Raw genomic sequence first — 25,028 nt, forward strand, 5'->3', positions numbered from 1 at the left:
CACAACCTCCCTCCCCCCACCCTAGTCCCACCTTCTTGCTAGGCTCCCCAGAACCCAGGCCATACCCGTGGTGTCCTCCCTTCTCCCTGCCTCTCTGCTAGGCCCACCTCGTGCCCATGAGGCATGCTCTGGATGGGGTGGGCTAGGGGCACGATGCCGACAACAGCGTGGGATTAGGGAGAGAAACTTGTCTGCTGCCCGTCCATATAGGTCCACATCACGTACAGCTGGCTTCTGGCTCAGCATCACATGGTTACATGGGACAAGATACCTGGGAAAGACAGCAGAAAAAGGACACAGGATAGATCAGGAAGGACAGGACCTGGGAGAACATCAAGCCAATGGAACTACATGACTAAGCCAGGCTCCAAGAGGAAACACATGAGCAACCCCAATACAACCCATCACCCAGCAGTGCACAAGGCCTGGAGGGTTCAGGATCAGCCATCCCTCAGCCCTGCCCCCACAGGTACCTGAGAACCAGCTGCAGCAGGACATCCTCACAACTGAGGTTCAGTAGGGTCCTGAAGAGACTCAGAGAGACCATGCAGAGCTGGGGAGGTGGGGGAGGAGGGAGGGAGTCACCATAAGAGCTCTCTACCCTCCAAGATGTTTACCAAATGGGAACCCCCAGCCCCAGGCCCAACCAACCACTCCTAGAGTAACAATGTACACAGGGCCTGGCACATAATAATCCTTCAATTATTAAATAAAGACTCATATGATCTTTATAGGCAAGACTTCACTGTTCAGATAGGAATGAACCATGTGTCAGATTCTGTATTTCTACAGACTACACACATGTCAGCAGACACTGGCTATATACACCAGTCAGCAGAGGTTCCAGCAGTACTTAATGGAATGAGAACCCATGAAGAGAGACCCTAAGAAATACTGGGATTGAGTGAATGACTACCAGGAGACAACAGCAATATGATAACTGAGTGAATGCCTGTCGGCAGAGACCACAGCAGCACAGTAACTAAATGCCTACCAACAAGAAGCCAGAGGGAACCTGGAAGCATCCCAGCTGGGAAGTGGGCAGGCATGTGAACAGGGAGTCTGAGTCACCTCTCCAACACTGTGTATCTCTGAAGGTAGAAAGAGAAGCTCAAGTACAGCTGACAGGAAAAGGAAAAAAATAGGTGGGTCCAGAATAGAGGAAACCATTTGTTTTAGAAAATAAGGTGGTTCTTCTGTGGCTCGGCGAAGAGAGGGGAAGAGAAGAGACATGTGTAAGCACTCCCTCACTCCTCTAAATCCCCACAGCACCTTCTCTCTACTTCCCTCATGGCAAGTATACCTGGAGCTCCCTGAAGACCAACTACTGAGTCTTAGGCCAGGGCACCACTGCACAGTCTAGGTGCTCATCAGTTACTAAACGACTGTGGGAGGATTAAAAGTCAACTACGATGGGAAAGAGATGAGATAGCAATTCACACTTTGGACAGCACAAACGTTCAGATTTACCCTAACTGACCATTTTAACTAGCAAGGAATGTTTTCCTTGCTAGTTAAACACTCACTGAAAGGTTGTGTGGTAGGTAGAAAAATGGCCCCCCGAAGATGTCCAGGTCCTAATCTCCAGAACCTGTGAGTATTTTACCTTACATGACAAAAGGTACTTTGCAGATATGATTATGGTTATGGAATCGGAGATGGGGAGAGCAGGTGGATTACCCAGGTGGGCCCAATCAAATTACATGAGTCCTTAAAAACAGAGAACCTTTTCCAGCTGGGTCAGAAAGAAAAAGGAAAAGAAATCTGAAGCATGAGAGAAACTTGATCCACCATTGATGGCTTTGAGGATGGAAGGGGGCCACGAACCAAGGAATTTGGTTGGCCTCAGAATCTGGGAATGGTCCTCTGCTGGGGGCTGGCAAGAAAATGGGAATCTCAGTCCTACAACTGCAAGGAAACAAATTCTACCAACAACCCTACCTAGCAAGTAAATGGATCTACTACTAGAGTCTCCAGAAAGGAACACAGCCCCACCAAACATTTTGATCTTAGCCTGATGAGATCCGTGTCATACGTACGATGTACAGAATTACAAGATAATAAATTTGTGTTGTTTTAAGCCACTATGTTTGTGGTAATTTGTTATGACAGCAATAGGAAATTACAGGTATGCAGACAAGACAACCTAGCATGATTCACTTTAAGCCACAAAAGACAAGCTTAAAGAAGTTCAAAGTCAGGGCAACAGAATCATGCCTAAAAAGGCCAAACAATGGAAAGAAAAGCAACTGCACGTTTAACACAGGCATCCTGAAATAAGAAGCAATCTGGTTCCTCCAAGAAGCAGGAACCAAGAAGGAATAGCCCAAGAACATGAAGGACCTGAGACCAGAGGACCAAATGCAAGACTAATAGAAACAAATGCTAAAGACTAACTAAAGACAATGAGAGAGAATCAAAGAAATGAGGACAAGATTAAGACAAAAGCAAGACAGATAGAGCCTGGCATAGGGAAAAAAAAAAAATCAACCTCAAGAAGGAAATCAATGGTTGCAAAACACAAAGAGAACATTCCATCAGGCCAAACAGATATAAGACCATGGTTTAACTTTAGCATAATGAGAAATAAACCTTTTTGGCTAACTTTACAAGATTAAAGCTTTGACACCTATTCCCTAATTGGTTTTTACCAATAATACTTAATTAATCCAGGCATGTACCATAATTTTTTGGCATGTTGTAAAGTTTCATATGCCCCGTGTATTACAATTCAAGAGAGCTAAGGCAGAGCCTAGAGTATGTTGTCCTTGTTGCCATTTTCAAATTCTGAAGTGTGCACTTGGTTCAGAAACACTGGTCTCATCCACTGTGGAATATCTCATCCATACCCTTAGTTATTCAGATACCCTTCAGATACCCTTAGTTATTCTATACCCTTCCGTCATTCATAGCTCTCCTGAAACCTCACCTACCACGAGGCTGACTATAGGTATCTCAAGGTATCTCAATTATCTTAACAGTTTTCCATAATCTTTAGTAATCCAAGAACTTCTATTTCATTTTATTTTTTTTAAAGACTTTATTTATTTATTTGACAGAGAGAGACACAGTGAGAGAAGGAACACAAGCAGGGGGAGTGGGAAAGGGAGAAGCAGGCTTCCCGCGGAGCAGGGAGCCCGATGCGGGGCTCGATCTCAGGACCCCAGGATCATGACCTGAGCCGAAGGCAGACGCTTAATGACTGAGCCACCCAGGCGCCCCTTGGAACCATTTTTGTTTCCTTCAAATGCCATAAAATCCATGACTAAACGAATGCTTTATTCCCCTAGAAAGACTCTGGGTCTTCATTACTTGGAAACTACTCATTCCCATTTCCATATATATTTCTACTGGTTAAAATCCAAACCTCCCACCATGGTCTACAAGGCCATGCATGATCTGAATCTTACCTGCCTCTCAACTTTCATCTCATTTCCTTCTCCCCCTTGCTCACTATTCCTCCATTCATACTGGTCTTTCATGTCCTCAAATACATTCAGCTCACCCCCATCTCATATCCTTTGCATGTTGCTCCCCCTGCCCAGACTCTTCTTCCACTTGTTCTTCAATAGGCCAACTCCCTCATGACCTTTAGGTCTTAGCTCAATGTCACCTCCTCAGAGAGGTTTCTGACCACCCTATTATTTTATAAGCACGCTGTTTAGTTTTTTCATAACAACGACCACAATTTTTAATTATTTTATTAATGGGTTTGTATATCTCTAAAGAAAGCTCCAGGAAGTCAGCAACCATGTCTACCCTGTTTACCATTTATCCTTAGTACGAGAAAACAGTAAGGCATGTAGTGAACATTCAGTATAAATGTTCAGGAAAAGGGAATGTTTAAGTAGGTAGGTAGGTGGGTGGATGGGTGCCCCGAGTTATAGTTCAAATGCAGCAAATCCACAGGGGAGAAAAGCTAAGCATACCAGAAGCAGCAGGATCACCTATCAAAACAGAAACAAAACCTGGAGAATTGATCTCGAGTCACCCACAGCAGGCCACAGAACAATACACAGCTAAAGAGAACCTCAGGCCAATGCTGCAAGTATAGCACAATGGCAAAACCTCTAGTCATGATGAGCAGCCAGCTATCCAGAAAAAGTAACTGTGTTCTAGATTCATATATTACAAAAGCAAGGGAGCAGACTAAAATCTGTACCCAAAATGGTCAAAAGTTTAATACTGGAAAGGAAATGCCACCTAACTTTGAAGTGACTGCTGGAGACAAAGGCCAAAGAAGGGCAGGCGTACCCTCCCAGAACAAAGGTCAGAGAGAGAAGATGGCTCACCCAGGTAAGCCAGGACAGAGGTAGGGGCCATACCCGGGAGTTGCTGCCAATACGGGCAACGAGGGTGTCAAGGATGGTGTGGGTGTCATGCCGGTGTAACAGCAGGAATCGCAGGAAGGTACGGAGCAAAGCAGGCTCTGAGATACTCCGTAGGAAAAGTTCCAGATAGGCGGTACTGGCGATCATCTCCTCCACTGAGGTCTGGATGAAGGGAAGGGAAAGTTTGGAGACTTAGGGCTTCCCTGCACATACACTGAGTCATTTTTCCCTGAGTTCTAAGGAGGAAGCAGGAGCAGACAGGGAAAAAGGGAGGGGTACCCAGCCCACTGCCTCCCACATTGGTCCTGGCATTCAGGTCACCACCCCTCAGCCTAATACCCTAATCTGCCTTGCCACCCATAACTCTCACCTTGTGCAGGGCAGGGCCCATGACAGGCACCAGAAACCCATTATGGATATAATCAACTAGCTGCTTCTGCACCAAAGGGTGAGCCACCTGTAGGGGTGCAAGAGAGAGGGAGGAGGAATGTGAGGTGGCCACTGCCTGGGAGTAGTAGAATACCCTACCCCCACGATGGCAGAATAGCAGAATTCCAGGGAATGTGCCCCCTTCCCCCATCTGCCCAGAATGAACAAACACCAGACCTCCTGGGAACCCGAGTCCCACCTGAATGACTGCATTGCAGAATTCTAGGGAACTCATGAACAGCGCAAGGGCTGGCACGCCTAGCCAGTCCTCCCGTCGCAGGCAGTGCCAATCATCCCCTGGAACCTCAATCTTTCGGGGCAGTGAGGAATACAGGGCACTCAGCCCTGTGGCCAGCACCTGGGGGCCATCACCAAGGACAGGTTACCAAAAGCTCAGACAATATAAAAAAAGGGGAGCAGGGGAGTTATTAACCCAGAGTTTTGACAGGAGTGGGAAACGAGCTATTCCCAAAGCAGATATTTAGTTACCGAATGTGCTGGAAACACTGGCCCTGGGAACATTGGCCCATGAAGAGCCTTAGTACCTATGCTATCCACCTAAGCCATGTTTCATCCCCACCCAAACTCCAGGTGCTGCTTTCAAACCTAGGGGGCTACTACCTAAAGCAGGACCCCATACATAGCCCCACCACATCTTCTGGATAGCAAGGTGCTGGACAATGTCTACACACGATACCCCACCCCCCCCATCCCAGGAGGTGCTGACCGGGCAGAAGTAAGAGTGATCTGCAATGTAGCGGCCCACAGTGGGACTCCCAGCTGACAGAGCCATGAGCAGGAGTAGGGCGTCACGAGCCTGCTGGCCCAGTGCGCCCTCTCGATGGACGAAGGGAACGAGGCGAGAAAAGAGGAGAAGACGGGGGGCAGCTCCAGGCTCAGGAGGTGGCTGTAGGAAGAACTCCAGCAATGAAGGCTCCCGGGCCAGACACACACACAGCTGGCTGAGAAGTAGCACCAGGCCTTCATCTAGTGCTGGGCTACTGGGCACAGGGCGACCACAGGCATCCAGCAAGGTCAGCAGAGCCTCACGAACCGGTCCATGTCGCAACAGCGGCTGGCGAGCTTCGCTCACTAGCATCTCAAACAGCTTCAGTTGCTCAGCTCGCCGCTCCTCAACCCCGTCCCCAAGCTCATCCCACTGAAGCTGCCACACCAACACACGGGTTAGCAGGTCCTCACGCAGAGCAAACTCCAGCAAGGGCCCAGGGGCCGTGGGGGCTGAGGGGACAGCACGATCTTCCACCAGCAGTGTCAACATCTGGTAAGTGTGGTTGCGCACAGCACTGAGATCATCTGCCCCCCCAGGAGCTGCCCGAGGACCTTGCCGCTCCAGGATTCGCACCGCCTAGAGGAACAGGACAAGAGAGCAGGAATCTAAGATGATATGACTAAATGGGATGGTGAGAGAACACGGAAGGTTGGAAGGACTCAGGCAGCCAGTAGATCAGGCCATTTGGCATAGAATCTCCTACCTGGGACCAGTGATTCTTGAAGACCATGAGGCAGGTCTCAGGGTCAGCCATGACAGGGGTCTGCAGACTGGCCCCCTGAGGGACACGGTGCCCAGGGCCCCGGGAGGCCAGTCTGCTCAGCCAGTTCATCCTCTCCATGAGGCAGGCTGGGCAGGGCCAGCGGCCAGAGGGCCACACTCTGAGAGTCTGCCAGCCGGAGGCTTTCTCCACTTGTGTCTCTAGTCTGCTTCATCCGGCCTGCAGGAGCCAGTAGCTGGCCATGGAGCCAAAGGATACACCAGGCTGGAGAAGTGAGCCCAGAGGTCACTGCCCAGTCCAGACCTGCAAATCTAATTCAAAGAGAGAGAGAAAGGAAGAGATCAACAGGAGTTTGCCTCTCTCCACTCCCCAACAGGAAGAACCCAGAGCCACCAATCCACTGAGAATTCCATGTACACATGCACACACATAGCATCTTAAATGTCATGTGTCTAAAACAGAACTCACTTCTACCACCCAACCTGTTACTCCTCCAGCCTTCTCCATCTCAAGAAATGATACCAACATTCACCTACATGCTCAGACCAAAAACTTGGGCATCATCCTTATTTCTTCTTTTCCTTAATTCCAATATCCAGTTCATCAGCAAACCCTATCACCTATACCCTCAAAGCATGTCTTACTATTGTAATAGCTTCCAATCTGGTCTCCATGCTTCCAGTCTTGCCTCCCACCCCCCTCCACAGTCTTGATCTGACTCCAGCCACCTCGGAATACTGAGGAAGAAATTTTTTTCTACCAATCACTGTCCCTCCCTAGAAGCCTACCCAGTAGGAAATAACCCAACAGACCCTTAACCAGCTGAATACACACATAAAAGGCGGAAATCCAGAACAAACCAAAAGAGCAGAACAATCTTCATTCCCGCAAAGAACACAGGGACACATTCACACACATATACCCAACTCCTGCCAGATATATCCAACACTCATTCCTGGGGACATGACAGGACACCCTCACTAGAGAAAGGGGAAAAGTACCAAAACAGCTGTTGGCCTACACAATAACTCACAGCTCCTTCTCCATCGCACCCCTCACCCCCTCAGCATTATTATCTCTCACAAGTACAAAAATTTCAGAGGAAAGGTGTGGTTCAGTTGTCCTTCCTCTTTAAGCTCAACAAAGGCTGAAGGAACCCAGAGACCTGGCACCAGCCCCATACTTTGCCCTCGGGTTATGTTAACACAATCCCCTTCCACCCAGATAGGCTCTCTCACCATTACCAACTCACAACTAAAGGAAGGTAGCAACTAGGCTTAAGGAAACCTATAGAACAGGAGACAGTCTTACAATAAAGGGCAGGGCCAATCCTAAACAGTGGGCAGGGCTCACTCACCAATTAACTCAAGTACATCCATACTGATAAAGTACTGAGTACTCTGCTAAATAATCAATGGAAATATGAAGACAGATAAAAACAGTTGGATGGGGGAGCATAAACAAAAACTCCAATGATTATTATAAACAGCGGTATTTACAAAAGAGTTACAGGGACATGAAAAAAAGCAACTAATTCTGCCTGAGACATTATAACAGGATTCCAGAAAAGAGGTGATATCTGACTTAAGCCTTTAGCAATGAGATACTGGCCACAAAGAGAGCAGAGGGAAAGGCCTTCATATTAAAAACAGTATGTACAAAAATATGGCACTGTGAAAGAACAATGACAAATTTGAAAGTCCATTCCAAGTTTGGGGTGGCCTAATCACAGAGTACTTAGAGAAGGAAGAAACATTATTGAGTTGAAGAGTAAATATGTGTGATGGTTATAATTATCACCGAGTATCATGTTAAAAAGTTTAAGTTTTATCTACTGACACCCCGGAAACAAAGGAGGTTTTTAGACAAGGAAAGGACAAGATCAAATTCGCTTTTAAAAAGATGTCAGATAGCAGTCTAAGGTAGAACAGCGAGAGGCAGATGACAGATCAAGTAAGGTGGTAAGAGCAAGATTAGAAAAGATAAATATGAGATTCACCTTTATCTTAGCATGTCCCAGGTGATAATGAAATTATTTACACCTGTAATATCCCTGCCAATAATAGCAAGCTCCCTCAAAAGGGACCATACCATTCATTCTTCTTTGCAATTACAGTGCCAACAGTGCCTGGCATTCAAAAATGCTTGTGGAACTGAATGCTAAATGAGAAATAATTATAGCCAACATATATTGAGCACTTAACTACATGGCAGGCTCTACTCTAAGCACTATATGTAGTAGCTCATTTAAACCCCATTAAAACTCTAGATGTACTAGTATCTCCTTTTTACACATGAGAAAGTCAAAACCTACAAAGGTTAAATATACTGTCAAAGTTAGCCAACTGGTAAGTAGCAAGGCTGGGATGCAAATGCAGATCATGTGCATTCACTTAGCCTGAACAAACAAGACCTGACAAATGGATGGAGGATAAGAGAAGACCCTAATATGAAGTAAAGAGATTCAATAAAAGATAATGCCATTAATAGGTGAGGAACAGACAACAAAGGTGTTTTAGAAAAAAGGATGAATAAGCTTTGTTAAGGTTTGAGACACGTTATGCTATGAGACACCTATAGGATATCCATGATGTCCAGAAAGCAAATAGAAATATTCCACTTGAGCTCAAGAGTGAAATCAAGGCTACAGATATATATCCAGGAGTCAACAGCTTATAGGTGATAGATGGAACTATATAGATGGATGAAATCATCCAAGGACAACAGCAGACCTTGAAGGGAGCTGAGGGTGACATCCTGGGGAAAACCAGAAATTAGGAAAGCAAAGGAGGAGTGTCTTTGAGGACTGTGAAGCTAGCCAGAAATGGAAGGAAAAGCCAAGAAATAATGATAACCTAGAAATCAAGGTAAGGAAGTTTCAAGAAAGTGGAGATTGCCATAATGTATGGTCTACAAAGAGACTAAGCAGAAGGAAGATTAAAAATGATCAGTCAGTTTTAGCAATCAAGTTTTAGATAAACTTAGGAAAATAATTAGTTAAAGAATGACTAAGAGCCAAAGAAGTGTAACATGCAATACAGGGAAGTGAGTGACATAGGAAAGGATGAAAATAGGGCAATAGCTTAAAGAAGCTAGGAGGGGTCGGAGGTAAGGAGTCAAGAGAAAGAGTTTTTATACTTTAGTTTTGTTTTATTTCAGGATGGAGAGCCTCAAGTATGTCTGTCAAGTGAGGAAAAGAAGTATGAAGAAAGTAACGGGCTGTGGATAATAAATCAGATGGGGATAACTGCCAGAGAAATCAGATAGACACAGGACTCGTCTGAGAAAGAGGGTAACCCTCTCTGAGAAAGGAGGGAAGTAGTAATAAAGGATGGGTGCCAGTTCAGGTAAATCTGAAATCTGAAACAGGGACGCTAACATCTCCTACCACCCCCCACCCACCGAACCTCCCCTCACTCACTCGCCCAAGAGAGTGGGGGTGGCAAAGAAGAGGAGTGAGAAGGCGGTGGAGCCACAGAACGGATGCTCGGTCTTTCACACACGGTTTCCTATAAACCATGCAACAGTCGTACACTCTAGTAGCTACCCGCAGCAGGGCTGTACTGGAAAAGGTACTTCTCTGTCTGCCCAAGTCCTTAAGCACGAGCTGGGGAGAGCAAAGCCAACAGTTGAGAATACTGGTAAGAAAGGTCCCCTGTTAGTAGCACTCTCACTGCTAGTAGCCCTGGGAGACTGCGTCCCCCCCTTGCTGGTTTCTTTAAACTCTACCCATGCCTTTGTAAATATAATCCCTTTATTAAATTCTTCCCAAACCAAATGTGTGCGATGTGCCCCGTGCAAGGACCCTAACTGATACAAGAGCATTACTGGTTAGAGAATCCTTTTTCAATCATATCTCATTTGAGGACTGAAAATAAATAGAGGCCCTAAGGTCAAGTAAGAGTAACACAAAGTAGTAGGTAAAACAGGAGCTCCAGTTTGAATCTCAGTCCACCATTTTCTAGCTGTGTGACTTTAAATAAATCACTTCACACATGGGAGCCTCAGTTTCCTTATCTATAAATTCCTGATGAAGTACTGTTACGGTTTTAAAAAACAAAATAACCTATGTAACACACAAGGCATAAAAAGCAGGTGCTCTGTAAATAACATTTTCCTTTCTCCCTTCCCTCTCCTGATCCTATCTGACCAAGGTATTCTCACCTCTGACTGAGAGGAGATCTAACCTGCTCTCACATGTCCATCCCTACCACCCCACACTCATACTCTGATGAGCTGAAGAAGAACCAAGCATCCAGTCTCAGCAAGCCTTAACATGTCCAAAACTAAACTGCCTTCTGCTCCTAGAACTCAATTCCAAAGACAACAACCAACTCCTACCTTGCAATATAACTGGGGTGCCCACTTCTGCTTCACTGCTTGACCAGCAAAGGGCACTGCTCACAGACCCAAAGGGGATAGCCTCCAGGACCTTTCTTCATCCCCACATCTCCAACTCTCAAAGACCTCAAAGAGAAGAGCGACACTGAAATCAGTGTCTCAGAACACAAAAGCTAACACTTAACCTGGGCCCCCTTCACATACTGCAAAAACACAAAAGAAGACCATAGCTTGGTGTTCCTGTCACCTACTTAAGACTCTCATTCCCTGTTAACTGTGCAAAGTTCAAAACGAGACAAAGAGAATGGAATCACCACCCTATTACTGTGTCCTTTCCTCTCATTGTAAAGTCTAGAAAAAAGAGTAGACCCCTCTTCCCAGATTTATTTTCAGGCTCAGCCACAGGGGAAAAGGGGGAAGAAAGAACTGATCTTTAGACCCACAAACAGCCAAGGTCAGTCACTCACCTTACAGCACAAAATACAGCCTTACAGGCACTTTCAGCAAGGGTATCCACCAACCTCAGAATAGCAGGCACAGGGCAGGAAGTGGTTCAGCCTTCCTTATGAACCTTTGCCCTGGGAGAGGCAAGAGAGGGAGGGAGCTGAGAGCAGGGATATACCTGCAACACCTACAGCAGACAGGGAGAGACCAAAATGACCTTTCAAAAACAGGTCAGTAAAGTCCGGGGGTTTCTCTCCCATTGTACAATGGTTCTTCCTAGGCAAGATGACTGATTACCGACATAAGAGGCATGAATGAGCCGTTACCTTAAATACTCAGGTAGAAAGATCTGATTAAAACCTCATAGGAGTACAAAAGGGCGGGGGGGGGGGGGTACCTCACAGGAGCCTACTAACCTAGAGCTCAGCTTACACATATCCTCCCTGCTTGTCCATCCATCAGCCTACACATATAAGACACATTCCCAACTCACTCCCTCCCCTCTCCTCAAGAACCTCTGCTTCTTGCAGGGAATCTCACCTGACTCCAGCACAGCCTTTACACAACGTGAACCTCAAACACGGTGACTCCCCTTTACAGCAGTGAATCTCCACGTCACACATGGCTCTTTCTCCGCCCCTCTTGGGTGATGATGACAAAAAAGATGTCAAAAAGAGGAGGAGAGAATGAACTAGATCCCAAAGAACAAGGAAAGTTCACTGGGCAGAGAAGAAAAAGTATTCTTAGTAAGGGAAACAGCTATTACAAAGATCTCAAGGCTCAAAAAAGTAACATGTTTGTTAGGGAACTGTGAACAATTTATTCAAGCTAGAACACAAAGTAGGGAGTGGCAGGGGATGAGGCTGGAGAGGTGAGTTGAGGCCAAATGATGCCATATTAAGGAATTTGGATGTTGTCCTACAGAACACAAAGAGCCAAAAGTTTTTAAGCAGAGGAGCTCCATGATTACGTTTGTATTTTTAGAAAGGCCATTCTAGGGACAGACTAGAAAAGAGCAAGTCTGAAGGCAGGAGACTGTTGGGGGGATGGGAGGGAATCCAGATGAGGGAGGAGGAAGAAGTAAACTAAAGCTTTAACAGTTAAGATGTAGCCATGGAGATGAAGAGGAAAATAATTTAGAGGGAAACATATTAAGATTTTGGTGAGTGATTAAATAACAGGGGGTTAAGGAGTGGAAAGAATGAAGAGGACACTGAAGTCCTTGCCTGGACTGAGACAGGGCATGTGATACAACAGCACACTCTCAGAGCAAAGACACTGAGTGCTGTTTTGGATGTATAAATCTGTAATACCTGTGCAGATACATGGTAGACCATGGAATATATATGACACAGGGAGAGACTATATCCCCATGATATGCTTTTGCATTTCACTCTCTCTCACTAAATTGAAATCATCTTCCCATGTATCTACCTCTCCCAACCTGACTGAGAATTCCTTGAGACCTCAGAGGACCGTGTCTTATTTATCTTGTTATCTCATAAAATGTAAGCTTCACAATGACAGACTACATACTGAAAAAGTATGTGCTGAATGAATAAATGAATTAATATATGAATGAATGAACTTGCTCTCCCAGCACTTAGCAGAGTGCCTGGTGTATAGCAGATGTGGAAAAAATGGTTACATACAGCACTCCAAACATGTTTCTATCTATACATCACTACCCTCTATGTTACTTCTTCTGAGATCTACCACTGGGCTGTATGTCTAAGTCAAAATCCATTTTACTTCCTGCACTACTATTTCAACACAGTTCAATATAGCTTACCAAATCCAGTGCTTTCTCCAGAACACCCAAGAATTTGGACAGTCCCTAAGAATGCTCTGATGACTTGACTCATCCTACCACTATCACAGTGTGATCCAGGTGTTAAGTATACCTGTTCCCGTGTCATTGACACAATATTAAACAGAACCCTCATCTCTATGTCACCCTCAAAGTCTCTTTAACTCTTTTGGAACCACATTAATTACAAATCATAAAAATTGCTTTTTGCCAGTATAATGTCCTCCAAGTCATCATCACAACTCTTCCCATACCTAAGGTGCCATTTAGTCCACATGGCTCTCACTCTCTGCTACAAACCTTCTTTCCCCAAGTCACCCACTCTCAGGAAACCAAAGTTTGGGTTCAGCTTTGCCACTTTATCACTATGTGACCTCTGGTTTATGAATCTGATCTATCATCTATACTTCACAAAGTATGTAAACCCAGTGAAATGTGAGACTGAATGAATGCTGTTCAAATGTCAGAAGTTATCTAGAATTAGTCTAAACACAGGCTTTCTCAACCATAATAACAACAGCCACGCCTTCATCACTCTAAATTTCTCCATTTCAGGAACTATTAAAAATAATTTCTAAAAAATTTTAAAAATAGGCTTGTTACTTATTTTGGCAAATAAGACCATTTCTTTAAAACCCACCATCTACTGTCACCATTATTTCATCAGTCAGAAAGCACTTTAACACTAAAAGAATAATCTCAGAATGAACTTATCTTTATGAAAAACTCATGTTTCATATGTTATCTTTCCTTCCTCCTTGGATGGATGAAATCTTTACCATGAACTGGCACTATCCTTGGCCCAGTGTTTAGGAATCACTGCTCCAAACCCTGTTATGATACATGTCGGTTCTACAGGGTTCTGCCCATCAGGGTAGGTGGTCAAGGTTCCAGTAGCATGAAAATGTTTGGCCTCCAGAGAGAAGCAATGAAAACATACCATGGGTCCGAACAGTTGGTCCTGAGGCTGAGCCTCTAGAACAGAATGGCAACTTGGGCTTGGGCTGCCCCTAATTCTCAAGAGAACAGTCTGGATAGGAAAGGCCTAAATTTCCCAGAGGTTGGGAGAAAGTATCTGGGCTCTGTGGTCGACTGTCACTAGAGAGGAAAATTTAGTGGTGGGAAAGTGAAGGGTCCATTATAACTGAGTGCCAACCCAACTGTCTAGAACTTTTAAAATGTTCGTGTGAGTGTGGGTTGGCAGGGAGAAAGGGACCTGCAAAATACTAATAAAGTAAACCCAAAAATGTGTCATGGACAGAGGAATGAGTTGCAAAGGGATAGGAGAAAACTTCTGGGGGCAGTAGAAATGTTCAGTATCTTGAAAGTGGTGATGGTTTCACAGATGTAAACATATGGCAAAACTTATGCACATTTTAAATATGAGCAGTTTATTGTATATAAATTTACCTCAATAAAGCGGAATTTTTTTAAACTAAGAAACTGAGAGCAAAGCCATTCTGTTTGAGAGCCTAAATATAGTGTTGTATGTAACAAACCATGTGACTCTCATGAAAGTAGAATTAGCAACTGAAAATGGTTAGGCCAATTTAGATGACAACCATAAGAGCCCCACAGCTAAGCACAGGTGAGGAGCAGCATCGGAGTAAGGCTGCCCAGAAGCAGTGGACAGAAAACAAACATAGGCGGTCGTAGCCCCCCCCCCCAAAAAAAAACCTCCATGAGAGGGACCATCTCCAAGTTTGGAGTCCCAAAGAGGAACTTGAGAAACCGGCAGTTTCAGTGATTACTCTGGTTGAAAACTAAGCCTCAAAAATAATTTTCATTATCATAATTATTACTGCCCATGACGCCTTCATTTTTCTGTCCTCCAAAAGCCAAGTGCACAACATTTCCACCCAAGCTGTCCTACTCGGTCTGAAACTAGGCAGGACACTGGGCAGGACAGTCCATCGAAGTAGGCTCCAAAACCAACCTCAACCTTACCCGAGCCTCACAATCCTCATTCCTTCCCTCATGCCCTAGCCTCAACACCCTCACCCATTCCCCACCAGCCCGCACGCTCCCGCCTTTGCCCTTCACTCTCCCCTCCCCGCAGAGGCCCCACTCTGGCCCCAGGGTTGCCCTCACCCCTGCCCACAGGTGCCTCAGCCCCTCACTAAACCGTGTTCACAAGTCCCTTTCCCTTGGCCCCTCGAAAAGCATCCCTAGCCCCTCTTCTTGCCCAGCTCCTCACTTGCCCGCTCACCCTTAGGCTCTTAAGCTGTTCCCCTACCTTAGACACTCACACCCGGCCCCTTACCACATGCCAGCCCCTCACCCTGTCCCCTCATGACCAGTACAGTCACCAAATCCGGTGCCGTCATTCCCCAGTCCCTCAGCCCCTCACAGGCCTCTCCGGGCCCTGCGGCCCATACTTGCCGTTCACTCACAGAACCCCGATCCTGACCAGGCCCGAGCGCCGCAGCCCTCCTAGGTGAGTTCAGGCCGCCGCCATCGCTCCTCAGGCGCACCAGCCGCGCCCCGCCCCGCGCCACACGCAACCCGCGCCCCCGCGCACCCCACGTAACCGCCCAGCGACGCACCGCTGGGCAGTGGCGTGCCAGCTCATTGGCTGGACCCGGCCAGAGCCGGAGCGCCGATGCTTGTTTCCTGGCAACGGCCGAGCGCCGGGGCGGGGTCGCCGAAGGCATTCCGAGCGAGGAGTACCGCCTCTTCCCCAGGTCCCGCCCCTTCGTGCTGTAAACCCCGCCCCTCCGAAGGACTCCAGCGTGTCATAGGGAAAGACTTCTGGGGAGGCGGAGGCCCGTAGGGCGGGGGCGGAGCCTGAGGAGGAAAGGTCGAACCAGAGGGCAGAAGGCGGGACCTAAGGAGGGACGCGACTTTAGGAGGCACGGAAAGGCCAAGGGCGGGGCTTAGGAGAGAACAGAGGCTGAAAGACTAGCGTGGAGGGGCGGGGCCAGTGGTCCTGGGCGGTGCTTAGGGTGGAAGAGTGGGCTGGACGGGGCGGAGCTAGCACGAAAGGTAGGTCTGAGGGGAGGAGTCAGTAGGTGCGCGGAGCCTGTGGAAAAGCTGAGCCCATGAGAGGGTTGACTGCAGACTAGGTCGTTTTTGCCCCATCTGCGCGCACGGCTTGGACTGTACCCGGCCGATGACCGCCCCTTCCTAGCTTCCCCAACGCCTGCTGCCCCGTGATCCGCCTTGGACACCGTCTGTTCATTAACTCAAGGAACACGGAGTAAGCACCTCCACACCAGGCAGGATGCCAGCCAGATCAATTAGAACCCATATCTGCCCTCCAAGACCTCAGCCCTTAAGGGAAAGAAGGGCAAAAGGGGCTTAGGGAAACCTTCAGGAGTAAATGATGTCTCAACAGAGAAACAAGCAAGAGTATGGTAAACTAAGAGAAATGAAAGTTTCAGATCAGGTCGGTGGTTTAGTTCGAACTATTACCAATGTTAATTCCCTGGTTTTGATCATTGTACTCTGGTTATATAAGATGATAACAGGGGAATGTGGCTAAGAAGTTTACGGGAACTTTCTGCACCTTTTTTGCAACATTCTGTAAGCCTGAAATTCGCTTAAAATAAAAAGTATTTAAAAAGAAAAAGAATTGGATCAGCCCATACCAAGGCAAGGAAGAATGAACAACAGGTGGGGGAGGTGCTTTGGGAACTACAATCAGTACAGCATGTCTGGAGCCCAGGCAACATGCAGAGGAAACACTAGCGATGAGGCTGAAGACATGAACAGAGGTCAGGAATGGGAGATTTGTATGCCATGTGAAGGAGTTTAGATTTTATCCTTGGGATAACAGAGAACTATAAAGAATTTTATACATGGTCAAATTGGTAAGGCCGAAACTGAAGTAGTAAAGTTACAGAGAAATGGACATGTGGACATTAGAAGGCAGGGCACCAGGGCTTGATGCCTGGATGCATATGAAAGGAAAATAAAAGGATTAAAAACTGATGCTTAGTTTATATAAGTTCATTCACAGGCAAAACACAACTATGGTATTAGAAGTCAGGCTAGTGATTATGCTTGGAAAAGCAAGGACTGGAAGGGGGCAGAGTGGGGTTCTTATGAGTGCTGGTTACATGGGTGTGTTCACTTTATGAAATTCATCAAGCTGTATACTTAGGAAATGTGCACTTTTTTAATATATATGTTTGTTCTGGCTACCATACTGCATAACAAATCATCCCAAACTTAGTAGTGTAAAACAACAACTATTTCTTTATGCTCACAGATTCTGGGAGTTCAACCAAGACACAGCAAGAATGGTGTATCTCTAGTCCATGATGCCTGGGGCCTCATATAAGATACCCGAATGCCTGGGGGGTAACTTGAGGCTGGTGGCTAGTGTAATCTGAGGCTTCTTCACTCTTCTTCACATGTCTGATGCTTGGGCTGGTACAACTCAAAGGCTGAGCTCAGCTGGGACTGTCAAACACAGTACAGAGACATGACTAGTCTTTGTGGCTTGCACTTCTCACAATGTGGCAACTAGGTTCCAAGAAGGAGTGTCCTGATGGGGAGCTTCCAGACAACGAGCATTCCCAAGTGAACCAGAAGGAAGCTGCACAGCCTTTTATGATCCAGCCTTAGAAGTCACTCCTGCTATATTCTATTGGTTGAAACAGTCACAAGGCAGGAGTGTCAAAGAATTTGTGACCATTTTTAAAAACTGCCATAATGTCATACAATAATAATAATAATGATAGTAATAATAATAAATACTAGTGCTAGATGTTTGGCCTGAAAGACCAGAAAGAGGGATTATAAGAGAAAGAACAGATGAAGGAAGATAATGAGCTCAATTATAGACCCAATGGGCTAAAGGTGACTGTGGTATATCCAAGTAAGGACATCCAGCGAGCAGTTAGTGGTATAGATGGGTCTGCAGCTCAGAGTTTCTGGGAGTCAGTAGATGGGAAAGAAGATCCTGTGGGCGATCAAGATTGGCCAGAGAGAGCTGGGAGCATGGAAAGAGAGGAAGGCCTAGGTCAGGGTCTTAAAAACGCCAACACAGAAAGGATGGACAGACAAGCTTATGAAAAGACTAAGAAAAAATAAACAGAAAACCAAGAAATTATGGTGTCACAGAAGCCATGGGAAAAGAGGATTCCAAAAAAAATAAAATAAAATGTTGTGAACTATAGACATTTCTTCCATGAAACTCTCCAAAAATACATATCTGACCATACCACTTAACTATGCAAAACACTTTGCAGGTCCTCCATTGTTTTAAGATAAATCCCCAGCTTTATAAAATGGCTGAGAAAGCTCTCCCTGGGCTGCCCTCTTGTCCTCCATTCAGCCTCCTTCTGCACCCCCAGCCCCTCACGTTCTCTACAGAAACCAGTTGATGTCTCCCAGTCACCCAGGTTTTTTAAAATCTCTACGCCTTTGCACACGCTGTGCACTTTGCCTCTGCTGCTCTTCATTCTCCCCTCCCTAGACCTAACTCCTATTCATCCTACAGAACCCAGGCTCAACTGGGACCCTTCTTATAGTGTAACAGCCCTATGTATATCCACCTAATAGAGTACCCATCAAACTGATACGTAACTGCCTAGCTACCCGACTATTTCCCCTACCGAACTCTGAGTTTCTAGAGGGCAGGGGGTGTGTTTCATTCATCTTTTATCCCCAATATTGAGCATAATATTGGCTTGTGTTCCGACTATGACCTGTTGACTGAGAAAAGATGATAGAAGTGAAAGGGACAGCAGGTTGAGGGAGAATTTTCAGGATTTTTTTGTTTGTTTTAGTGTGGGAGAGATTTAAGCATGTTCATAGAAAGGGAAAACTGAAGGAGGTTGGGGATCTAGATAACACATTGAATAGCTGATGGGATCAGGTACTAGAGGTAACAGGAAAGGAATGGGGCAAAACCTCCACATAATGGCCCCCATCACACTCATCCAGTAAGAATGAGGTAAGGTGGGGGGTGCCTGGGTAACTCAGTCAGTTAAGCAGTCCGACTCTTGATTTCGGCTAAGATCAGGATCTCGAGGTCATGAGATCAAGCCCCCAACGGGCTTCATGCTCAGAGAGTCTGCTTGGGATTCTCTCTCTCCTTCTCCCTCTGCTCCTCCCCCCGCCCATGTACACACACACACACACACACACACACAGAAACACACACACACACACACACACACACACGACACACTCTCTCTTTCTAAAATAAATCTTTTTTAAAAAAAATGAGGTAAAGTGGGCATGGACGTAGATAAGGGTGCAGATAATGAAAACAGAGCTCACATTTGATGTGACAAGCTTTGCTTGTCCCTAGAGACTAATTCAGCACCTGACACAAATGAGCCATTCAGTCAATAGTTGTTAAATGAATAAATAATGAGGCCCAAGCAGAGAACTTGCACAAAGTAAAACAGAATGACTGTCTGAGCCTATACTGGCAGCCCCCTCTCCTGACTTAGAGGACCCCTAAGTCGTGCAGCTTGGCAGGGTGGGGGAAGAAACAAGGCCCAGCCTTACTTCTGAGGTATGCACCCCCACCTTCTCCAGGGACCTCATTAGAGATGTTTAGCTGGGCAGGTGTAAGCCCAGGCCCTGGGAGACAGGGCGGGGTGCTGGGGCCACACTGCCTCTGCGCCTTCAGTAGGGGCTGGCCCTGGTTGTGTTGCTAAGAGCTTCAGAAGTCAGAGGCAGAGGAGTCACAGCGGGAGACCAAGGGCAGCCTCTTCCAGACAGGCAGGCAGGCAGGCACCATAGGCAGAGGCCCTGGATACTCCACATCCAGGCACCAGGCCACGGAAGCATGAGCCAGGACAGCAAAGTGAAGACGATGGAGTCCAGCCCCTCTGCCCCAACCAAGACCAGGTGAGAGATCCTGGTCCCCCTGCATCCAATCTGTCCACCTGACTGGATGGAGCCTGATTCTTCTTGATGTCCCCGGTGACAAACTCAACAATGAATGTCTGGTGAAAAAAGTGAAACCCTGCTTCTCCTCTTCCTTCCACAGGAAGTCACTGCCTGTCCTAGACCCATCTGGGGATTACTACTACTGGTGGCTAAACACGATGGTCTTCCCAGTAATGTATAACCTCATCATCATCGTGTGCAGGTTCGGAAGGATGCTGAAAGAAGGGCCTTAAGCAGAGATAAGGGCTCAAGGGTCAGGCCAAGGAAAGGGGCAGGCCCTTGGGCCAGGCCGGAAGGAGGGGTAGCACGGAAGAGAGGGCCCAGGGCAGAGTGCTGAGTGCCTTGGGGAGATTGCCTTGCACAGAGGGTGCTCTTGAGCCGATCTCTTCTGTCCCCGCCACACAGAGCCTGCTTTCCTGACTTGCAGCACAGTTATCTGGTGGCCTGGTTAGTGCTGGACTACACAAGTGACCTGCTATACCTACTGGATATCGTGGTACACTTCCACACAGGTCAGTGAGCCCAAGGCTGACCCTTTGTTCCATGTTACCTTCCTAAAGAGGGCCTCTTAGTCACAAGGAAGTGACTCTCTCCTTGAGAGCACTTTCACATGTCTCCATGCTTCACAACACCCCTGTGCCTATTCCAGAAACCCTGGAGCAAGGTTATGCCCACCCCCACCCTGTCCCCATGTCTGTCTTCCTGTCCTACCCTGGCCTGCCCACCCTCACCCTTATTACAGCAGCAGGCAGGTGGCCTGATTCAGCCCCATACCTGACCCCTTCTCATCGTTGACCCCAGCCTGTCTCCGCCTCCCCATCCCCAGGATTCTTGGACCAGGGCATCCTGGTGGAGGACAAGGGCAGGATTTCAAGTCACTATGTTTGCACCTGGAGCTTCTTCTTGGACCTGGTTTCCCTCATGCCCACAGATGTGGCCTATGTGTGGCTGGGCCCACACACCCCCATGCTGAGGCTGAACCGCTTTCTGCGTGTGCCCCGCCTCTTTGAGGCCTTTGACCGCACAGAGACCCGCACAGCTTACCCAAACGTCTTTCGCATCACCAAGCTGATGCTCTACATTTTTGTTGTTATCCATTGGAACAGCTGCCTATACTTTGCCCTGTCCCGGTACCTGGGCTTCGGGCGTGACGCCTGGGTGTACCCTGACCCCGCGCAGCCTGGCTTTGAGCGTCTGCGGCGCCAGTACCTCTACAGCTTTTACTTCTCCACACTGATCCTGACCACCGTGGGCGATATACCGCTGCCCACGCGGGAGGAAGAGTACCTCTTCATGGTGGGCGACTTCCTGCTGGCTGTCATGGGTTTTGCCACCATCATGGGGAGCATGAGCTCTGTCATCTACAACATGAACACTGCAGATGCAGCTTTCTACCCGGACCACGCACTGGTGAAGAAGTACATGAAGCAGCAGAATGTCAACCGCCAGCTGGAGCGGCGAGTTATTGACTGGTGAGGATGCTGGGGCCCCAGACCAGGACACGGAGAGGTACTCTGGATAAAGCCTGAGGAAGGTGGCTGGGTCCTTATTGCCTAGCGGACCAGGCAGGGCAACTAGGGCATGGCATTCATCGGGGTGGGGGGGTTGCTGGGTGGGGCTTAGAAAAGAATGTCTTCTACCAGTTGCATCTGGACTTAGGGGGCTGGGTTGGATAAGAGATTGATAGGGAGAGGAACTCATACCCAAGGAAGGATAACCTGGAATAAAAACTGCCACTGCCTGGGGGGGCTGAGAAGGCCCTGGAAGGGGTAAAGGGAGAAGAGCCATACTTCCCATGGGATGGCCAACAAGATGGTTGACTATGTCATACGTGTCCATACAATAGGATGAACGAAAGGAAATGTCAGCAAGTTAGGAGCTAAAGCAGAGGGCCTCTAGATACAGGGTTCAATGATTGAAGTAGGTATCAGTGGGATGCGATGAGGCGTTGCTGAATGGTGGAGGGGGGGTAAACTTGACAGTGGATAAAGGGTGTCTTATTCATTGTAAACTGGTGGAGGCTTTCAGGCCCTGGGTCGGGAAGAAGAGGTCAAAACATATCTGTGAAGTGATCCTGGAGTGAAGATATTCATCAGCCAACTATCCAGTGTTCCCATGACCCCTGTGAGATCTCAGGGTGATTGGGTCCTTGGCCGAAGCTTAGCTGAACCCTGATGGAAGGAATAGAGGCAGGCATTAGGGGGCTGGTGAGGAACTACTATTGCCCTTGCCCCCAGGTACCAGCACCTGCAGATCAACAAGGAGATGGCCAACGAGGTAGCCATCTTACAGCACTTGCCTGAGCGGTTGCGGGCAGAAGTGGCTGTGTCCGTACACCTGTCTACTCTGAGCCGGGTGCAGATCTTCCAGAACTGTGAGGCCAGCCTGCTGGAGGAGCTGGTGCTGAAGCTGCAGCCCCAGACCTATTCACCAGGCGAATACGTCTGCCGCAAGGGGGACGTTGGCAGGGAGATGTACATCATCCGTGAGGGTCAGTTGGCCGTGGTGGCAGATGATGGCGTCACACAGTATGCTGTGCTCGGTGCGGGGCTCTACTTTGGGGAGATCAGCATCATCAACATCAAAGGTGGGCACCTCAGCGTTTGTTCCAGGACAGGGCTGGTGGGTGGGACAGCAGAACCCTCTACTGAGACCAAATGGTACTTCAGGGCCTACAGGCTACAGAAACCTGGCCTTGACCTGAGTCACTAGAGGGCTTACAAGAGAAGCAGGACATGGAGGGCCTGTCCCCTGAGAAGAAGCTGAGCCAAGGTTAGTGTACAGTGTGGCTTCTTGGGAAGAGGAGGTAGATCTGCTCTGTGGTGTCAACCCGAGATAACAACAGATCAGTGGAAAGTGACAGAGATGATAAGAATAAGAATAGATAACATTTATTGCACACTAACTACATGCCACGTTCAAAGTGCTTCACATGTACCAACTCACTCAATTCTCACCGTAACTCAGTACTATTATCTGTACTTTCACGGTGAGGAAATTGGGGGACAGAGATGTTTGGGAAACTGTCCAAGGGCATTGAGGTAATAAGGACACACACTTGGAGTCAGTAAAAGGAACTTTCTCACAGCCAAGGGGAAAGGAGGGTAGAGGAAGGCATTGCCATTCACTCCACCAACTCCAGGCCAGGCCAGGTGCTGCACACTGGCTCATTGATTTCTTTTATCCGCCTGTGCAGTAGGCGTTGTTGGCATGCCTCATCACAGGCAAAGGCACTGAGGCTCCAGGAGATGGAAGAACATGGCAAGGGGGTGGGGGGCGGCGGGTAGCGCACTGTCACTGACCGAAGCCACACAGGCTGTCAGCCTGGGGATCTCACTCTCTAACTAGTTCCAAAGGCCTCACATCTGTCCTCCAAAGGACCCTGCAAGCTCCACTTCCTGGATGCGGTCAGCTGCTGTCTACATGATTTTGGACAAGTCATTTCCCTTTTTGAGGCCTCAGTTTTCTCATCTCTCCGACAGGGGTGATTTTAAGCACCCAAAGAGTTATCTGTGAGGATCAGAGGCGCTCTGTGGGGAAGGCCTCAGGGCGGTGTCTGGTGCATAGCAAGTGTTCAGCTCCTATGCTCCTTCTGAGTCCTTCTAGCTCTGAGCTTTGCAGCATTCAGCCCAATCAATCTTCCCCACAACCCCGCATCAATATCTTCCTAAAATGTGAATGATACCATACAGCTCCACCACTTAAAATATTTCAGTGTTTTCCCACTGCCCTCAGCATAAGGTCTGAACTCCCTGGCGTCGCTTGCCACACCCAGCCTGCCCCGGCCTCCCCTCCTCCTTCCACTCTCCTCCCACCCTGTCCTTCAGCCACTCTGGACTGCTTACAGTTTGCTCCACCCACCTAACTGGCTCCTGCCCGCATCCCTCTGCTGGGAGGCCACCCTGCCCCTCCCCCTGCCCTTCCCTTCTGACCTCCTGCTCAGTCAGGCATCACTTCCTCCAAGCTAGTCAAAAGTTTCTGCCAGCTTGTGAAGGGCTCTTTACCTATCTCCCCACAACACTGGATGCATACGTCTACACCGCACCAGCTACACTGTTTTGTAACTAACCCGTTAAATGCCTATTGCCTCTAAACTGTGAATTCTTGCAGACAGATCACTATTACCCACCCAGCACAGGGCCTGGTCCCCAGTTACATTACTGAATGAAAGAATTAATAGAGAGGCCCCAAAGCAGAAATACGGAGATGGGGACTTTCAGGACTGAAAAACCCCCACACCTATCCTAACTGTCCTCCCCTGTGTCTGCCCATGGGCCACAGGGAACATGTCTGGGAACCGCCGCACAGCCAACATCAAGAGTCTGGGGTATTCAGACCTGTTTTGCCTGAGCAAGGAGGACCTGCGGGAAGTCCTGAGTGAGTATCCCCAGGCCCAGGTCGTCATGGAGGAAAAGGGCCGTGAGATCCTGCTCAAAATGAACAAGCTGGACGTAAATGCCGAGGCAGCTGAGATTGCCCTCCAGGAAGCCACAGAGTCCCGGCTACGAGGCCTTGACCAGCAACTCGATGATCTACAGACCAAGTTCGCTCGCCTCCTGGCCGAGCTGGAGTCCAGCGCACTCAAGATCGCTTACCGCATCGAACGGCTCGAGTGGCAGACTCGAGAGTGGCCAATGCCTGAGGACCTGGCTGAAGCCGATGATGAGGGCGAGTCTGGGGAGGGAACTTCTCAGGGTGGAGAGGGCAGGACTGGCCAGGAGGGACCCCCAGACCCAGAGTGACCCCTTCCTAGCCCTAGGATTCCTCCAAGGGAATCCAGAGTTGTAGGAAAACCTGCCTGCAGAAACTCTGCCATCTTGTCTGCTAGGTACAGAGATGGGAGTGAATTGGGGTGTAGATGCTCACCTAGAGGTATAGGAGTATAGCACCCATTTATCCCCCACTCCTCAGCGAGCACGCGCACGCACGTGCTCACACACACACACACACACGGTTGCATATAAACATACTGCACCTAAGGCTGCATTCCATATAAAATACTCCGCAGTTTCCATTTTCAGAACACATATGCTTGCTCACAAACATAGGTATGTCTTAAACCCACGTAATATATACACATGCATTCATGCACCTCATAAAGACCCATATACTGAGACTCACACACCATAGACGCACAGATGCTCTCCACAGGTGTGCACACACTTGTGAACACACAGAAACACACCCAGAGCCCTCTTCTTCCAAGATATCCTTTAAATGCCTCCCATATGGGAAGTTCACAAATGTAACCTGCAAGTTGCCCCTCAATAAAGTATTTGCTTCCTCAAAAAGCATTTTTGGGAGTGA

At 47.9% G+C, this 25,028-nt stretch overlaps 2 protein-coding genes across 21 annotated transcripts in view; one reads left to right on the forward strand and one right to left on the reverse strand.

Moving 5' to 3' along the window:
• FAM160A2 (family with sequence similarity 160 member A2) overlaps positions 1–15,358 on the reverse strand; it is a 22,529-nt gene extending 7,171 nt beyond the window's left edge. The window contains exons 1-11 of one of the 20 annotated variants that reach the window (XR_003517341.2): positions 15,260–15,276; positions 11,597–11,697; positions 11,080–11,243; positions 10,613–10,738; positions 6,254–6,582; positions 5,488–6,126; positions 4,960–5,118; positions 4,702–4,788; positions 4,293–4,493; positions 474–553; positions 66–271 (exon numbers count right to left, since the gene is read on the reverse strand). Coding sequence is in view for 19 of the 20 variants with exons in the window: in XM_027578650.2 (XP_027434451.1) it covers positions 66–271; positions 474–553; positions 4,293–4,493; positions 4,702–4,788; positions 4,960–5,118; positions 5,488–6,126; positions 6,254–6,391 (1,510 nt within the window). In the remaining variant the exon portion in view is untranslated. Of the gene's footprint in view, positions 1–65; positions 272–473; positions 554–4,292; positions 4,494–4,701; positions 4,789–4,959; positions 5,119–5,487; positions 6,127–6,253; positions 6,583–6,803; positions 7,059–7,105; positions 7,221–9,818; positions 9,840–10,612; positions 10,739–11,079; positions 11,244–11,472; positions 11,491–11,596; positions 11,698–15,259 lie in introns of those variants that run through there. The other 19 variants (XM_027578650.2, XM_027578669.2, XM_027578664.2 and 16 more) reach the window with 19 other exon arrangements.
• A 4,259-nt stretch (positions 15,359–19,617) lies between these two features.
• Positions 19,618–24,463, forward strand: CNGA4 (cyclic nucleotide gated channel subunit alpha 4). Its single transcript, XM_027581572.2, has 6 exons — positions 19,618–19,679; positions 19,822–19,923; positions 20,127–20,233; positions 20,548–21,193; positions 21,959–22,308; positions 24,003–24,463. Exons 1-6 carry the CDS (start codon positions 19,618–19,620, stop codon positions 24,461–24,463), a joined length of 1,728 nt encoding a protein of 575 aa, XP_027437373.1.
• The last annotated feature ends 565 nt before the right edge of the window (positions 24,464–25,028 follow it).

This window comes from Zalophus californianus, chromosome 11, assembly GCF_009762305.2.
Source record: "Zalophus californianus isolate mZalCal1 chromosome 11, mZalCal1.pri.v2, whole genome shotgun sequence".
Classification (NCBI taxonomy): Eukaryota; Metazoa; Chordata; class Mammalia; order Carnivora; family Otariidae; genus Zalophus; species Zalophus californianus.

Excerpts from the sequence above, each read along its gene's own strand:
- CNGA4 (XM_027581572.2), top strand. The coding sequence starts at position 19,618 with ATGAGCCAGGACAGCAAAGTGAAGACGATGGAGTCCAGCCCCTCTGCC. Across the intron at positions 19,924-20,126 it reads CTCATCATCATCGTGTGCAG|AGCCTGCTTTCCTGACTTGC; the intron begins GTTCGGAAGGAT and ends CCCGCCACACAG. Across the intron at positions 21,194-21,958 it reads GAGCGGCGAGTTATTGACTG|GTACCAGCACCTGCAGATCA; the intron begins GTGAGGATGCTG and ends CCTTGCCCCCAG.